At 42.2% G+C, this 17,145-nt stretch overlaps 1 protein-coding gene across 4 annotated transcripts in view; it reads right to left on the bottom strand.

The window, feature by feature from the left end:
• Positions 1-17,145, bottom strand: part of LOC145403021 (E3 ubiquitin-protein ligase rnf146-like) — a 98,034-nt gene that overhangs the window by 66,838 nt on the left and 14,051 nt on the right. For 3 of the 4 annotated variants that reach the window (XM_080274849.1, XM_080274853.1, XM_080274850.1), the window contains exons 2-3: positions 12,088-12,254; positions 2,715-2,865 (exon numbers count right to left, since the gene is read on the bottom strand). In XM_080274849.1, the coding sequence (XP_080130975.1) occupies positions 2,715-2,865; positions 12,088-12,254 (318 nt within the window). The remainder of the gene's footprint in view (positions 1-2,714; positions 2,866-12,087; positions 12,255-17,145) is intronic. The other variant, XM_080274852.1, reaches the window with a different exon arrangement.

Here is a 17,145-nt window from a genome sequence, read left to right as displayed (position 1 = left end):
CCAAGGAAACAAAAATAATGTAAACCCTTGATGCAGAGAACAATCTTTAAACAAATTTTGGTTTTAGCGACCATCTTGAGATGGCTGAATGTTATGTTCATTTACTGAATTTTCGTTCAGTAAACAAATGGATGCGCAGGAAACACCAACCAGCGTGGCATCCCTACACACACACACACACACACACACACACACACACACACACACACATACACACACACACACACACACACACACACACACACACACACACACACACACACACACACACACACACACACACACACACACACACACACATGCGTGCATTCCTCCGCATCCCACAGAATGTCGCATCAGTCTCTGGGCAACCACCATCATGAAAGAAGCCATAAACAGAGCATTTATTGAGAAAAAGAGCCATTTAAACATAGCTCCATGTTACTGTGTATGACTGCATGGCGGAACGACGCTCTATATTTAACCCCCTCGCGCAAGATGATGCAATGCGAGTCATAATCCTTGTAATGTGAAGAGTAAATGATGACGCAACACAACATAACTTCTCTATAAATGGTCGTAGAAACTTTTCCTGTGGATGGATTTCCGTCAAATTTGGTTGAGTCAAAGCTTAGGATTGCCAGGCCCAGGGGAAATGTACGGTAACAGCCATGAGCTTATCGGAAGAGTAAGCAGCCCATATTTAGCTCAGTATTGTCCCGTCAGTCAGGCTGGGAGGGTGTGTGAGCAAGTGGCTGAGCATTTAAACCCGCGTCTGGCTAATATCACACCGTCCATACCTTACATGTGTACAGTGGTATTGTGTTACATATAGTGCAGTGCGCTTATGAAGAAGGTGTATAAGTGTTTCTTGTATATTTTCACAGAAAGCCAGATCTGAAAATTCCTAACCAATTTTTACCGTTCCCCTCCTATTTCGACACTAAACCTACAATGTCTCGCAAGGGCTTATCAGAGAAAGAGTACATGACAACTGACACCACTGCCATCACTCCTATGACAACTGACACCACTGGCATCACTCCTATGACAACTGACACCACAGCCATCACTCCTATGACAACTGACACCACTGCCATCACTCCTATGACACCTGACACCACTGCCATCACTCATATGACAACTGACACCACAGCCATCACTCCCATGACAACTGACACCATTGGCATCACTCCACACACACACACACACACACACACAAACACATACAGATAGACAGACACACAGATAGACAGACACACAGACAGACAGACACACACACACACACACACACACACACACACAAAGGCTGTGATCGTACCTGAACTCCTCTCTGCAACTCCATCTCCTCTCAAGAAACACTACAACACTGCTAGAGGATGTGAGTAACAAGCTTATTTGTCTAGTTTTTATACTGTTGTATTGTAAGGCATAAAATGTGTGTTTACTATATATTTCTCACAGGGAAAATGTGGCGGATTTCATTGCTATTCTCTGTCATAATACTCGTAAAGTATAGGTTGCATCAAAATCAGAAGAAAGCTTGATCAAGCTGATGATTTCTTATGCATCCTTTTGTAAAGCAGTGTAACCTACGTGAGAAAAAAATTGGGGAAAAGTTATGAAAGACGAACATACTCAGCCTACAGGCCGGAGCATAGGTGCTATCACCGCGCGCAACACATCGCAACTACAGGCCGAACTGTAGGTGCTGTCACCACACACAACCCATCGCAACTACAGACCGGAGCGTAGGTGCTGTCACAGCACGCAACCCATCGTAACTTTTCAAAATTCATTTTCTCCATATCAATAAGGGTTATAACACTGTGAATTATATCATGGGCTTCCTTAATCTTTGGGCTACAAAACTGGATAGAATTTACATATATATTTGTTACAGTGTCACTAACAACATACGAAACAATAAACAAATCAGACTTTTTAGGCAGTTTTCATAGTTTTTTTCAATTTACTTGAAAACTATTGGATATATCAAGCTGAAACTTTCACAGATGAAAGATCGTGAAATTCTGCATACAGACATGTCCTTTGCAATTGTGTGTCATGGGAAAAATTTTTCACAGTGCTGTTGGGAAGTTGAGAAGCTAGTTTTCACTAAAATTAGGTTTATTCAGGCTTCGTTTCTGTACATTTTTTCATCTGTTTTATGTTTTATTTTTTTCTTATATGATAGTATAAACATCAGCGAAGATGATGGGAAGCGATTTATAACAATATATGCACTTTCCGAGGGTAAATTGGGCCATAGAAATTTTTCCCTTGCCGAGCGAGTGGAGCCAGCTTGAGCGAGGTTTTGGTTCTGTGCGTGAAATCAAAACTTATTGAAAATTTACGATGTGCAAGAAGGTTAATGGTCTTTGCTCGCTCTATATTTAATGATCTTTGTTTGATAAAAGCCACGACGCCTGGGAAATCACAGAACATCATGGTGTTCAGCTTTAATGAAATATCAGCTTCAACGTCATGGATCTGGTACCAATTAGTTCATTACATCAACGATGTACTGTAATAGTATGCCAACCACCCTACTGCATCATTAAATCTAGGTCTGTTAGCTGTATCCTTTGAAAGGTATCTGATGTGCATGTTCTTTTGAAGGAAAAGTTTTACCAACTGGGTATCAGATACATCAGTCAACAATGCATGAAGGTGATATTTGCACAAAAGAGAGAACAATGAAATCCAACATCTGCCAATCTCTATATACCTACCATTGCGACCTTCATAGAACCACTGGTAACCCCCTGGAAGCACCTCTTCCTTTTCTCCCTCCACAGCTGCCAACAGTGTTGGATGATCTAGGAAGTCTGCTGGAATCTCCTGCCGGCACATTGCACATCTTTTGCTCTGGTTGGCCACACCCTGTTGATATGATGTTTCCTTAACACAAAAGCATTGCTTGAAACAATAATTAAAATTACAGATATTTATATGTTTTTGAATATTGGTTGTCTAGATAGAGATCAGATTACACACTGAAAAGGCAGTAGAAGGCTGATTTCCAGCCTAATATGAAATGCATTATGAAATGCATTAGAGGTCAGTAATGAAACTTCTGTGATCTAATGCATACGGTAATCCCTCGATTATCTGACATAACAGAGCCAAAAGCATGTCCAGGTAATGGCTCCTTCCAGATAATGGACTTCTCCCCTGGCTCCCAATTCGTACATAATAATAATAATAATACAGTAAAAACAACAACGATAATAATAATAGTAATAATTCATCCATCCATCCATCATCCAATCCTACGTTGCCCCATGAGAAGCGAAGGAGCCCGGGGCTAGGCAAGTTGGTCCTTTGACATTTAAGATGAGAGTGACCATCCTCATTCATCCCTGAGTGGCATTACTTGAGCAATAACCCCAACCACCCCTTGGATATAAATCTCCATCGGCTCAATCACATTGAAGCGCCACAATTACCCACTAAACCACCAGGTGCCATAATTTGGTTATATGGTTAAAACCCAGGGTAGTAAATAGTTTCCTGGTGTACAGGAAACCATTCAGCTTGTCACACAGTGTAGAGTCACCAATAGTCAGAAGGAACAGGAAAGAATGAAGGAAAGAAAGATAAAAGAGGGAGTGTAAAGTCACCCATAGGCAGAAGGACAAGGAAAGAATGAAGTTAAGAAAGACAGAAGAGGAAGGAAGGAATGGAGGGAGGAGAGGAAAGGGCAGACACCAGACAGCAGCACTACATCGAACGAGTGGATGGTGAGTGCCCCCACCTACCACAAAATAGTAATAATAATAAATTCAATCCTTGGAAATCGCGGCAATTTGAGTCTGGACCACTGACGTGATTTACGAATTCTGTGATTTATGAATAATAACTCATGTGAAAAATTAACATGAGTCTGGACTTTGGCCAACTTGCCCCCATAGCACCCTACCTACATCTATCTAGGCACCATCAAACACAAACACAGAAATTTGGCAAAATACTCAGTGCATGTATTAAATAGTAATAAGCAATGTTAAGAGATCTCACCTTAATCCTATGACGAAATTGCTTACGTGAATGGACTGGGGTGGTATTGGGAAGAACTTAGAACCTCTCAGCACTCATTCTTCCCAGACTCTTTCGTCAGCTCTGAAAACTTCTCTCCCTTCTCAACACGACAAATGAGCTCCGAATGTTGACTGTTCAACAATGGCGGCAGCTTCTTGACACCATACTGCTTAGAGTGCTTCATCAGGGGGTCGGGAGGGGCCATGGCAGGTTGGAGGTGGGGGAAAGTTGTACAAAAAAGGCAGGTAGCTCTTGTACTCCACAGTGACGGTCTGCAGTGTGTGGACTAATGGGACAAGAACAACAACAACATGGTGGCACTAGTATGCACACTTGCCACCAGGGACGCGTGGTGATTGGTTGTTGGGTCACGATTTTCAGTTTGAATGCTGCGGTTTACGGTTCTCCTCGGAAAAGGCCCACTTGGATGCCTAGGTCCGTGATTTTCATGACTTAACAGTGATTTAAGGTTGCTGGCAGTCTGATGGCCACTTAGCCGTGATTTACGAATCCGTGCTTTATGAACACGCGATTTACGAGGATTGACTGTAATAATAATAATAATAATAAATAATAATAGTAATAATAATCTATTTATTGCAAGACACCTTAACCTTGAAAGGGGTGGCCACAAACAAATCGCCTCCATAACACTCTGTCTCCTGCCATTTCACTGCCCTGTTCCCAGCTCACATCCCCCTCTCTCACATACCTTCACCTCATCCTAGGCCTCCCCCTCCCTCTCCCCCTCTGCACTTCACTCACATACACTCTCCTTGTCAGTCTCTCACTCTCCATCCTCTCCACATGGCCAAACCACCTTAATGTGTTTCTCCTAACGCTTCCTACCACATCCACATTCACACCACAACACTTCTTCACAAATAATAATAATAATAATAATAATATCTATCTATCATCCAATCCTACATTGCCCCATGAGGAGCGTAGGAGCCCGGGGCTAGGCAGTTGGTCCCAACATTCAAGATGAGAGTGACCAGCCTCACTCATCCCTGAGTGGCATTACACGAACAATCAACCACAACCACCCCTTGGATATAAGCCTTCACCAGCTCAATCCGACTGGAGCGCAATAATTACCCACTAAACCACCAGGTGCCAAAATTTGGTTATATGGTTACCACCCAGCAATGTCAGGAGAGGCAAGAGCTCCCTGAACTTCTTCCAACCACTTCTCACCCTAGCCACAGAGCTAGCTCCAGCCCCACCTCCAGCACACAACATGTCTCCCAAATAACAAAACTCTTCCACACACTCAAGAGATTCACCAGCAAGTTCAATCCTTTCACGTCTAACAATCTCCATCTGCTCTCCCCGAAATGCCGTACATATAAAATCAGCATTATCTCGCAGTCTACCTCTGATACCACTACATCTCTTGTGCACCCATTTATCACAAACACCGCACAAGATGGAATTACTTCCCACGCCCTTGTGGCAAACTGCGCATGGCCACTTTCCCTTGTCTTTGACAGTACCACCACCAACCCTAGATATCATCACTTTTGTTTTATCTGAATTTACCCTTAAGCCCTTGTGCACCATACCATCTCTCCACTTCCTAAACCTTTCCTTCGCCTCCCTTACGTTTTCTGCAATCAACATCAAATCATCAGCATACAACATCTCCCACGGGAGACCGTTTCTAAAGTCATGTGAGAGGGCTTCAAGTACCATGATAAACAACATGGGACTCAAAACTGACCCCCGATGCACACCAACATTCACGGAAAATTCATCACTCAAATCTCCATTCACTCTTACCTGGGTGCGAGCACCCACATACATAGCCATAACCACCCTAACCAGCCAATCCTCCAAGCCATGCTTTCTCATTGCCCACTTCACCACCTCTCTAGGGACTCTGTCAAAGGCCTTTTTCAAATCAACAAAAACAAAATACAGATCCCTTCTCTTACCAATATATTTTTCCCGATGCTGTCGAACAATGAATATAGCATCAGTGGTCCCCCTACCTAGCATAAACCCATACTGCATCGCATCAATATTCACTCTTTCTCTAATCATACCTTCTAAAACTCTCCATTACCTTCATTATCTGACCTAAAAGCTTTATACCTCTATAATTTCCTCTTTCCAGGGCATCACCCTTTGCTTTATACACATTTACTATTACACTCTTCAGCCAATTATCTGGGACAACATCCTCATTAATAATCATATTTATCAGGTCAGTGACTAACCTCACCCCTATATGTCCTGAGGCCTTCAACATTTCGGCAGTCAACCCAGACACACCTGCTGCCTTCCCCACCTTCATCTTGCCTATTGCCTCACTCACAGTAGCAGCATCAATCAAAGGCCAAGGGCCAAACACTGGATCTGCTGGCTCCAAACCTTCCCTGTCCCTGTCAAACTCCTCATTCAACAACCACCTATAATGATCTCTCCATGCATCTTTAATATCCTCACTGTTCACCACTACCCTTCCTTCATCATTCTTCACACACTGCTCACCTATAATATCCCAATTATCCCTCTTCATCTGATCTGCCACCTTAAATATCATATTTCTCCTTTCCCCATGATTTAGGTTATCAAGTAAAAGTCTCTGTGACTCAGACTTCGTCCTGTATACCTCTCTTCTAACCCTACGCTTGGCAGCCAAGTATTCCTCCTTGCTACCACCCTTCTTCCATTCCCGGAAAAGCTTTCTTTTCTCCTTAACTGCAGCTTCTACAGTGAAAATAGAAACTCTCCACATGGTTGATTCATGGCGGAAAGGGACGGTGCATTGTTTACAATCGGAGAGAGAGAGTTTGAGGGCTTTTCTGAAGAGGATGTGGCAAATGGTAATTAAGCTGAACCAAACAAGAATAGCAGGTGTAGAGAAAACAGAGGAGAGGAATGTCCAGGAGATAAAAAAGGTATGGGCAGCAATTAAGGAGTTACAGGAACGGCCTATAGAGCAGGAAAACGAGATCAAAAGTCTTCAAAATACACTGGAAAAAACTTGTACACATAGTGACGAACAAGAAGGAGAAGTTACTGAATTAAAAGTGAGCAATGAATCAGCCTCAAATGAAATAAAACAGCTTAAGAGGGAGAATAAGATGTTGGAAGAAGAGACAGGATGAAAAGCAAACTAGATGAGTATGAATCTAAATCAAGATTACAGGACGAGCACATTAAATAAATCAAGGAGCAACATAAGGGGTGGAAGAAAATTCAGGAAGAGAGAAACGTAAACTTGAAAGAGATTACAGAATAACAATGCAAGGAAAAGGTAGAGAGGGAAGTGGTTAGGGTGCTGAGATGTAGAGAATCTTTAGTCAGGAATGTAGCAGATAAGAAAAAATGTGTAATAATTTCAGGAGCTAAAGAAAAAAGTATGACAATAAGATCAGAAAGAGAAGAACTGAGTAAAGTTAAAGAAATAATATCAGAAGTCATGGAGGAATACAACAAAGCTCAAGATGAGTTTGAAGAGGTGTTTAGGTAAGGAAAGTATGAGGAAGGAGGGGCAAGGCCATTGAAGGTAAAGTTTAAGTCTCAGGCAACAGTAAATGAATTATCAGTAGAACATGGAAATTATCAGACAAGAAAGGGTTAAAAAATGTTTGGATAAGGAGAGATGCAAATGAGGAAAAAAGGGCTAAAATAATGGAGTTACTACAGCAAGCAAAGGTAAAAAACGAACAGAGAACGGAGGAAGAGAAGACACGTGTTTTATTGGAGAGTCATGGATCAGAAATTAAGGAAGTGGTACTGGCAGAGAAGGAGAAATGAGGATATAAAAAACATCAAAAATAATTGGAAGGTGGCATATACTAATGTTGATGGTTAATATCGGCAAGGCTAGAAATAAACGATTTTTTTAGGGTACATGAGCCTGATGTTATGTACTTTGAAGAGACCAAATTAAGAGAAGATATTGATGTTCATATGGGAGATGGTAAATACAAACTGTGGAGAAGCGACAGAAAAGAAAAAACGGGAGGAGGAATGATGATAGCAGTGAAGAAAAACATAAATGTAGATACAGTGGAAATGGGAGAAGACAGGGCTGAAGTGATAAATATGAAATTAGAAACTGGAGAGAATAACAGGAGAGATATGGCAGTAGTGTATGTTCCTCCTAAGACAAGAGCATGGAGTGATGATGAATACCAGGAAATGTTGTAAGATATGACTAGTTATTTATAGAAAATTATTGCAAAAAGCAACAATATAATTTTAATGGGTGACTTCAATTGTAAAGAGGTGGACTGGGAGGAATGGGACTCAGAAGCCAGCGAAGATTCGTGGGGCACTATATTATTAAATATAACAATGAACAATGTGATGACGCAAATGGTCAAAGAAGAGACACAGTTCCGAGGTGAGGACACACCAGTAAGACTAGACTCACTGTTTACCAAAGAACCCGATGTAATAGAATCCCTGAAATATCTGTGTCCTGTTGGAAAAAGTGATCATGTGGTCACTGAGTTCCAGATGATAACAGGGAACGTGGAGCCAGGAGACGAGCTTTATAGGCAGGGAAGATACAACTTTGGGAAAACAAACTTTACAGGATTGAGAAAATTTTTCAAAACTGCAGATTGGAGAAAATTCAGAGAAACAAGAGAGATACAGAGGAAGTGGGATATTTTTCTAGGCCTCTATAATTCGGAAGTGGAAAAATTTGTGCCAAGAGTAAGGTGGAAAGAAAACAGGAAAAAGGAGTGGTTTAATTGAAGGTGTATGATGGCAAAAAAAGAGACAGACACAGCGTGGAACAATTGAAGAGAGGTAACAACAGAACAAAGGAAGAATATAATTGAACTAGAAATGAATACACATGAATACGTAGAGAGGAAGAAAGGAATTTTGAAAAAGGTATAATAGATAAATGTATGGATGAACCCAAACTGTTTTATAGATTTGTCAATGGCAAACTGAAACAAAAGGAAGGAATCACCAAACTGAAAGCAGAAGGAGAGGTCTATAAAGATGCAGCAATGTAAGCAGAAATAATGAACAAATGTTTCCAATTAGTTTTCACGAATGAAAAGAAGTTTGTGTAAGGGGAGGGAGTGACTAGAAATGTAGTGATAAAAGATATAAAAGTGGAAGTACAGGAAGTGTATAAATTACTGGAAACTCAAGATGTAATGAAAGCCCCAGGACCAGATGGAATCTAATTGGGTACTGAAGGAATGCAGAAAACAACTGGTGGATAACATTCACAGTTTAACTGTGTGTTCTCTGGAAGAGGGGAAAGTGCCTCAAGAATGAAAGAGGGCAAATGTGGTACCAATTTATAAGGGAGGAAACAGGGAAGAACTCCTGAATTATAGACCAGTGTCCCTAACCAGCATGGTCGCAAAATTGTGCAAAAGAATTCTGAAAGATAGATGGATAAAATATCTGGAAGAGATTAATATTTTGGCTGAGAGTCAGTTTGGAGCTAGACATGGAAGGTCATGTGTTTCCAACTTGTTGAGTTTTTACTCAAGAGTGATTGACGTGCTTCAGGAGAGAAATGGTTGGGTGGATTGTGTGTACCTGTATTTAGATTTGGAGAAGGCCTTCGACAAGGTACCCCGTAAGAGACTAATGTGGAACCTAGAGCATATAGGAGGACTGAAGGGGAACCTCCTAGAATGGATGGGAGACTTTTTGAGAGACAGACAAATGAGGACAGTAATAAAGGATAGGATGTCTGGATGGAGGGAAGTAACAAGTGGAGTCCCACAGGGCTCGGTGTTGGCGCCAGTAATGTTCCTGATTTACGTAAATGATATGGTAGATGGAGTGAACAGTTATGCAAGTCTGTTTGCTGATGATGCAAAGATCTTGAGGAGGGTAGAGGTTGAGGAGGATTGTAAAATGCTGCAGGAGGATCTGGATTGGATACACGACTGGAGCCAGATGTGGGAAATGAAATTTAATGCAAAGAAATGCAAAATATTGGAAATGGGTAAAAGTACCAAGAGGCCATCATTGAATTATTTGATTGGTAATGAACCAATCACAAAAGTGAGAGAAGAGACAGATTTGGGAGTGCTGGTCCAGGGCAGTTTGTCACCTGAAAAGCACATTAACAAGGCAGTTAGAGAGACGTATAAACTCCTGACTAATATAAGAGTAGCTTTTCATTACATGGATGAGGAGATGATGAAAAAATTGATAGTGGCCATGATTCGCCCCAGGTTAGAATATGCAGCAGTAGTGTGGTCCCCACACAAAAAGAAAGATATAAACAAGATTGAGAGAATACAAAGAACAGTAACCAAAATGGTCCCCAGTATGGCAGATCTGTCGTACAGAGAGAGGCTGGAAAAGCTGGATTTGCCTTCCTTTGAAGAAAGAAGAAAGAGAGGCGACATGATTGTAGTGTTCAAGACCATGGTGGGAGTAGATAAAGTTGACAAAGAAGATCTGTTTTTATGAGATAAGAGCGTAACAAGAGGACACGGAATGAAACTGAAGAAACCAAGCTGCTTGAAGGATATCAAGAAATATAGTTTTCCTTATAGATGTACAGACCTGTGGAACAGCCTGGACAAAGAGATCGTCCAGTCTAAAAACTTAAACGAGTTTAAAGCTAAATTTGACTTATTGAGAAACAGACGGGACCCCATGAGCATAGCTCATTTCCTGTATATCACAACTAGGTAAATACACAGGCACACACACACACATACAATATAATTTTAATGCTTATCCTATGATTATGTGGCCCAGGATCTAAGAACAGTCATCCGTAGTCTTGTTAGCAGGAGGCCAGGAGCATCTGAAGTGAAATCACTGAATTCTGGAGATGAATTGAGTGTTACAGTCGTGGTGCATGACTATGAGGTTGTCATTATCGTACCCTGGCATTCAAAAGTGCGTCCGATTTCGTTTCATGTAGTACACGAATCATATCATTATGCACGAATATATTATACATGAATATTATTATACCCAAATATATTATACACGAATCACTTGCGGCTCATGTTATACATGAAGTGAGACGCACTTTTGAATGTTAGGTTGCCAGGGTATGATAATGACAACCTCAGAGTCTTGCACCGTGACTATAGTGAGGAACTGAGGAGGTGAAAATCTGCTATATCATGCCGCCACCACATTAGACCTCACCTTGTTGTGACCTCAATCACCTCACTGACCTCATGATAACCCTCAAGGGCCTCAGTCCACTCCCACACCCACACCCAAGCACCCAGGCTGACAATGCCATCCAGTGACCCATGCAACCCAGCTAATGAAGTCACATCATGCAGCCACTCTGCTAAGTTTGAAATGGTACAATTTAAGTAGGGAAAGAAAATTCGAATTTTCGTACCATTCTGTACTTGGTAAAATATTACAAACCGTAACATGAAACCGCACTTATAGCCTTAAAATAACTGTCCTGTACAGAAATTTCATACCGAAACATACCGTACTACATGCCCTGGTGGGCACACAAAGCATGAAGGCAGAATGGAATAAAATCATGGTACAGTAAGGTAAGCCAGAATAAAATGAAAGTCAACATTCGTGATTCGACCATCCCGCATCAATCTTACCCATGATCTCCTACTTCTCCAAAGTCATCACTACCCTCTTCCTTTTCCCTGGTGAAGGGGCAATCATCACACACCCTAGGAAGAGGTCTGGAAGGAATGGCAAGGCTTGAAGCAGGTAGGAAACTACTACAAAAACCACAATGTGAGAGCCACCATAACAAGAGACTGAGAGGAGCTGTTTACAGTTCAGGAGCTGCGCAGGAAATAAGAACGACTGAGGGTGTCTCTAGCGGTCAGTGGATGAACTACCCGGCCAGACGGATTTTTTTTCACGTGACCAAGATTTCCAATCAGATGCTAGAATTTTATCCAGACAGTGGGAAAAAAATGTTCGATTAATGGTTTAGTACAGCCAGATCACGGTGTACGGATAATGGATGGTCCGGGTAATGGTCGTCTCGATAACTGAGAGATTACTGTACTTCCATACGATTAGAGCTTTCAATAGCAGATATATTTTGAAAACAAAACCATCATGCAAACTAAGGTGTGCAGTGGTGCAGCTTGTAAGAATCACCTTAACACAGAGGAAACAGAAGATGTGGGAGCAGGGAAGACGCACTGGGTGGACACATTTCTGCAAACACACAGCACACTCCAGTTCCTCTTCCTCCTCCTCCTCTCCACCCTCCTTCTGCTGTTGCTGCTGTTGTGATGGAACCACCTTGCTACTCTCTGCTGCAGCTGTAGTGGTAGAAAAGTACTGTATCTTTATTTTTCATCATCTTAATCCTTTCAGTAAAATTACAAACTTTTTTGTTTTAACCCCTCTCCTACAGAAGAAACAGGAGGCTTACAGTAAGCCATGTAATAATAATCTAAAATAATAAGTTTCCTGGCATTTATGACAGGGTGCTGGGCATTAACTTACCCAGATCCCATTCAATCTGACTAAGACCTTGGCAGTCAAATAAGAGACTTTATGTATGCATGGAAGCCTAACTGAGGGGGCATCACTTCCCAGGCCCCCATAATGTTTATATTTAACTTCATAGCTACCTGACCATCTGTAAATTAGCCTCCAAGTCCTCACAGATCCTTGTTGTTTAAGAAATGGTTCCAGTTACATGACATGACCTTGCTGTTTTATGCCACACGAGTTAGAGTGCTCTGATTGGTTGTAAATAAAAAACAAAAATCAAGAGCTGACTGGTTCTGTTGAGTTCTAAGAAAGGCTGCTAGAGAAATAGCAGGCTGAGGTGAACAAATAAATTACGGTAGCACATTGACCCCTCTGTACACAATGACGCGTTTGTCATCACATGGGTATGGCTGCGATTATACTCATTGACGTTTTTGGCATCATTAACCCCTTAACCGCAGGGCATCACTTTCGTGACGCTCGGGCGCAATGGATCATACTGGGGGGAATCACTTTTGCGATTCTGTGCTATTTTGAATTCTCCCGGGCTTTCAAGTGGTGGCTTGTATCATCTATCAGTACTGCCAGTGTCCAACAATAGTCAGAACTGCTGATGTCATCTGTACTCCCATCCACTGTTGACAATTTAGCCATTTATCCCCGTTCTTGACTCCCCTCCATTACCCTCTCCTCTCGCCTGCCCGGCCGCGCTGCGCTAAGCAAATCTTCCCCGGAATTTTCCACTGATTTCATCCATTGAAATACGCCCTATGCCCTATTCTTATACAAAATAATATATACCAAAAAAAAAAAATAAGGTAACTGATAGTGCCATACACCTGGAGTTGGCTAATTATCACCTGGCAACACCCCACGTGCACTTGTTCGCTAATTTTCACTTGTAATTTCCCCTTGAAATATTTTCGTAATAAAAATATACAGTACAGTAAAAGTCCAATATTTCGGCATCCAATTCCCCGGCAAATCTGACATTTCGGCAGTTTTGAGAAATAGTCCCATTTACGAAAATCTCCGATCGTTCGGCAGATTCTCCGATTTTTTTCATCAGTCTTGAAATTCTCCATGAGGCTCGCCAGCTAGCTACCCGCCTTTACCCGCCTTAGTGAGTGAGATAGTGAAAGTGATGGAACGAGTCTACCACTGCCATGAAGCTCAGAGGCTAGCTCTATCTCCTATAGCATAAAGAGAGGACAAACATGTAGTGAGTCTAGCATGGGAAAGAGAATCTGTTTCACCATTCTTCCGAGTTGTTGCCGTGCTGCTGCCGACTTCTCTTGATTCTTCTGTGTGCTTTGTGAACTTCGTACCGAAATACCTCTGAAATTACTATTCGAGTGTGCTGGGGACTTCTTCCAGCAGTAGCAGACTCCAATCAACCCCTTCTATTGTACATATGTAAATAAGGAACCTACTATAAGTTTAGGTAAGTGCATGTGAACTTGTAGGCCTACTGTACCATTACATTTATATACAGTATGTTCACTAATTTCTTTATTTTTCATATTCATGTACTGTACAGTACTGTATTCATTACAGTATTGTACAGTATCAAACAGTATGCAGTACTCTCTCCAAACACATTTGTAATGATATGAGTAATGATGATAGTGTTCACCGAAACATATAAGGTACTGAGTGGGTAGGGTTTTCGATAATTCAGCAATTTTGATATTTCGGCACTTGCCTGGTCCCATAGATGCCGAAAAATCGGACTTCTACTGTATATAAGAAAGGAAGGGAGAGGCCTAAGTGATTTTTACATTCACCTGGAACTACCTAATTTCCTGCCAATCATTTCACAGCATATAAATTAGCAGGTGTCACCACGCTGACGTTGTCAACCCTTAGCGGCCCCACATCTGCCTCGTCATTTAGTTCAGTGTTGTTTCTTGAGATGAAAGCACGTAGCACTCGCGCCCCTCCATTTCCGCCGCTTCTAGAGGGCCCTGTGACCTCTACCCCTACTAAACCTTGTGTGGGAAGGGGTAAAGGACTAAATGACTCTGCTGTGGAGCGTGAACTGGCTAATTTATCCATGATAATGATGGACAGTGACTACAATCTTTCTGGTGAATCGTGTGATGAGCCAGTGGAGGAAATGGTGATAAACTACAAGTGCTTCAGTGTCCCAAGTTCATCCTGGCTCCAACGGAAAGGAGCCCTTATTTACTGGAAATGACAGTGCATAACATAGTGTAAATAAAATAGAAATGTAAATAATTACTAATATAAGAATATGAGTACAAATACTTGGAGTAATGACAGTCAAAGCTTTGCTCTCTATGCTAGTTTACTGAACGAGAAAGGTAATGTTTGGAGTGAAAATAAACTACTGTTACTGAAGGAAACTTATGGATAAATACCCCCCCTGTGGCGGGGGGGACACAACCTGGCCGCACTATGGGGTGGTACTACTACTCTGCGGCCAGGTTGTGTTAGGAAGAATACTGCCACCGTATTCCCTGCGTGTCGTAAAAGGCAACTAAAAGGGGCGGGGTGAGGGGACTAGGGACCCCCTCCTCTGTTTTTTAGTTCCTAAAAAGAGACAGGCCAGAGAAAGGGATGGGGGATGGAGTTATCCCCGTACCCTGAAGATTGGGTCTATGAATGTGCGTGGATGTAGTACAATTGAGGCTAAAAGGGAGGAGATTGGGAGAATGTTTGTGAGAAGAAAGTTGGATGTGTTAGCTTTGAGTGAAACGAAGATGAAGGGGAAGGGGGAATCTATGTTTGGAAGTGTGAATGGAAGATTGTCAGGTGTTGATAGAGGAAGGGCAAGAGAAGGTGTGGCCTTGTTAGTGAGTCCGGAAGTACAGCAGTGTGTGATTGAATGGAAGGAGGTGTCATCGAGACTGATGTGGGTGAAAGCGAAATTTGAACGTGAGTTGTGGGTGTTTGTGAGTGCATATGGGCCTGGTAGTGAAAGGGATGAACAAGAGAGGGAGTCTTTCTGGAATGATGTTGATGAGTGTCTGCAGAGTTTTGGAGCGAATGTGAATGTGGTAATGATGGGAGATCTGAATGCTAGAGTGGGAAATGTAGCAGTTGAAGGCGTAGTTGGTATGCATGGTGTGCCTGGAAGAAATGAAAATGGGGAACGAATGATAGCGATGTGTGTTGAGCGAGAGATGGTGATTGGGAATACGCTGTTTGAGAAGAAAGATATTTATAAGTATACATGGGTGAGACAGGAGGGTGGAAGGGTTGTTGATAGAGCCTTGATGGACTATGTGGTTGTGTCTAGGAATGTAATAGGAAGATTGTTGGATGTGAGATTTCTGAGAGGGAAGGGTGGAGGTATGTCTGACCACTACCTGGTGGAGGGAAAGTTAAGAGTAGGTAAGAGATGGGTGAGAGCTAGGAGGGTTAGGTGTGGCAGGGAGGTTTTGAAAGTGAGTGAGTTGGATAAAAGAGAGAAAAAGATAGAGTATCAGGAGAAATTGAAAGATGAGTGGAACGCAGTGAAAGATCGGGAAAATGGCAGCGTGGAGGAGGAATGGCAGTTGTTTAAGAGTGCTGTGGTGGGGCATGCAGAAGAGGTGTGTGGTGTGAGACGTGTGGGTGGTGGTGTAAGAAAAGGAAGTGAATGGTGGTGCGAGGAAGTAAGTATGGCTGTGGCTGAGAAGAGACGGGCATATGAAGTGTGGCTGCAGAGGAAGGATGAGATGTCATATGAAAGGTATAAGGAAAAGAGGAATAGAGCGAGAAGGGCTGTGCGTGATGCTAAAGTGGCGGCAGATGAGAGGTGGGGTAGGCGGCTGACAGAGAATTTTCAACAGAATAAGAAAATGTTTTGGAAGGAGGTGAAAAGGGTGCGAAAGGGAGAGTCTGGGAAGGAAGAACGAGTAAAAGCAGAGGATGGAAGGATGTTAATTGAGATGGATGCAGTAAGGAAGAGATGGGCAGAGTATTTTGAAAGATTGTTAAATGTAGAGGAGGAAAGGGTGGCTGAGATTGTGGCGGATGGAAGGGTGCAAGGAATAAATGTGTTGGGAGAGTTGAATGATTCTTTGATCACGAAGGAAGAAGTGGAGAAGGCAGTAAAGGATATGAAAACAGGGAAAGCTGCAGGTATGGATGGGTGTGCTGTGGAATGCCTGAAGGGTGGTGGAGTGACTATTGTTGACTGGTTAGTAAGATTGTTGAATGTGTGCTTTGAGAAAGGTATGGTGCCAATTGACTGGGCAAGTGCTTGTGTGGTCCCGTTGTATAAAGGCAAGGGTGATAAGTATGAATGTACTAGCTTTAGGGGTATAAGTCTGTTGAGTGTTGTAGGTAAAGTGTTTGGTAGAGTGTTAATTATGAGAGTTAGAGAGGGTACAGAGGGAGTCATTAGTGATGAGCAGTGTGGCTTTAGGAGAGGGAGGGGATGCGTTGATCAGGTGTTTGCTGTGAGACAAGTGTGTGAAAAGTATTTAGCGAAAGGCAAGGATGTGTTTTGGGCATTTATGGATTTAGAGAAAGCGTATGATAGAATTGATAGGGAGGCTTTGTGGACTGTTTTAAGATTGTATGGACTTGATGGTAGGTTACTAAAAGGGGTGAAAAGTTTTTATGTAAATAGTAGAGCGTGTGTAAGAGTAGGAAATGCTGTGAGTGATTGGTTTCCCGTGAGAGTGGGGCTGCGACAGGGATGTGTGATGTCGCCTTGGTTGTTTAATATTTACATGGATGGTGTTGTAAGGGAGGTGA

Source organism: Coenobita brevimanus, chromosome 60, assembly GCF_032717465.1.
Source record: "Coenobita brevimanus isolate Jiangsu-jjx chromosome 60, ASM3271746v2, whole genome shotgun sequence".
NCBI classification, from domain to species: Eukaryota; Metazoa; Arthropoda; class Malacostraca; order Decapoda; family Coenobitidae; genus Coenobita; species Coenobita brevimanus.
The sequence above is the reverse complement of the archived record's forward strand: the minus strand, read 5'-3'. Positions and strand labels throughout refer to the sequence as shown.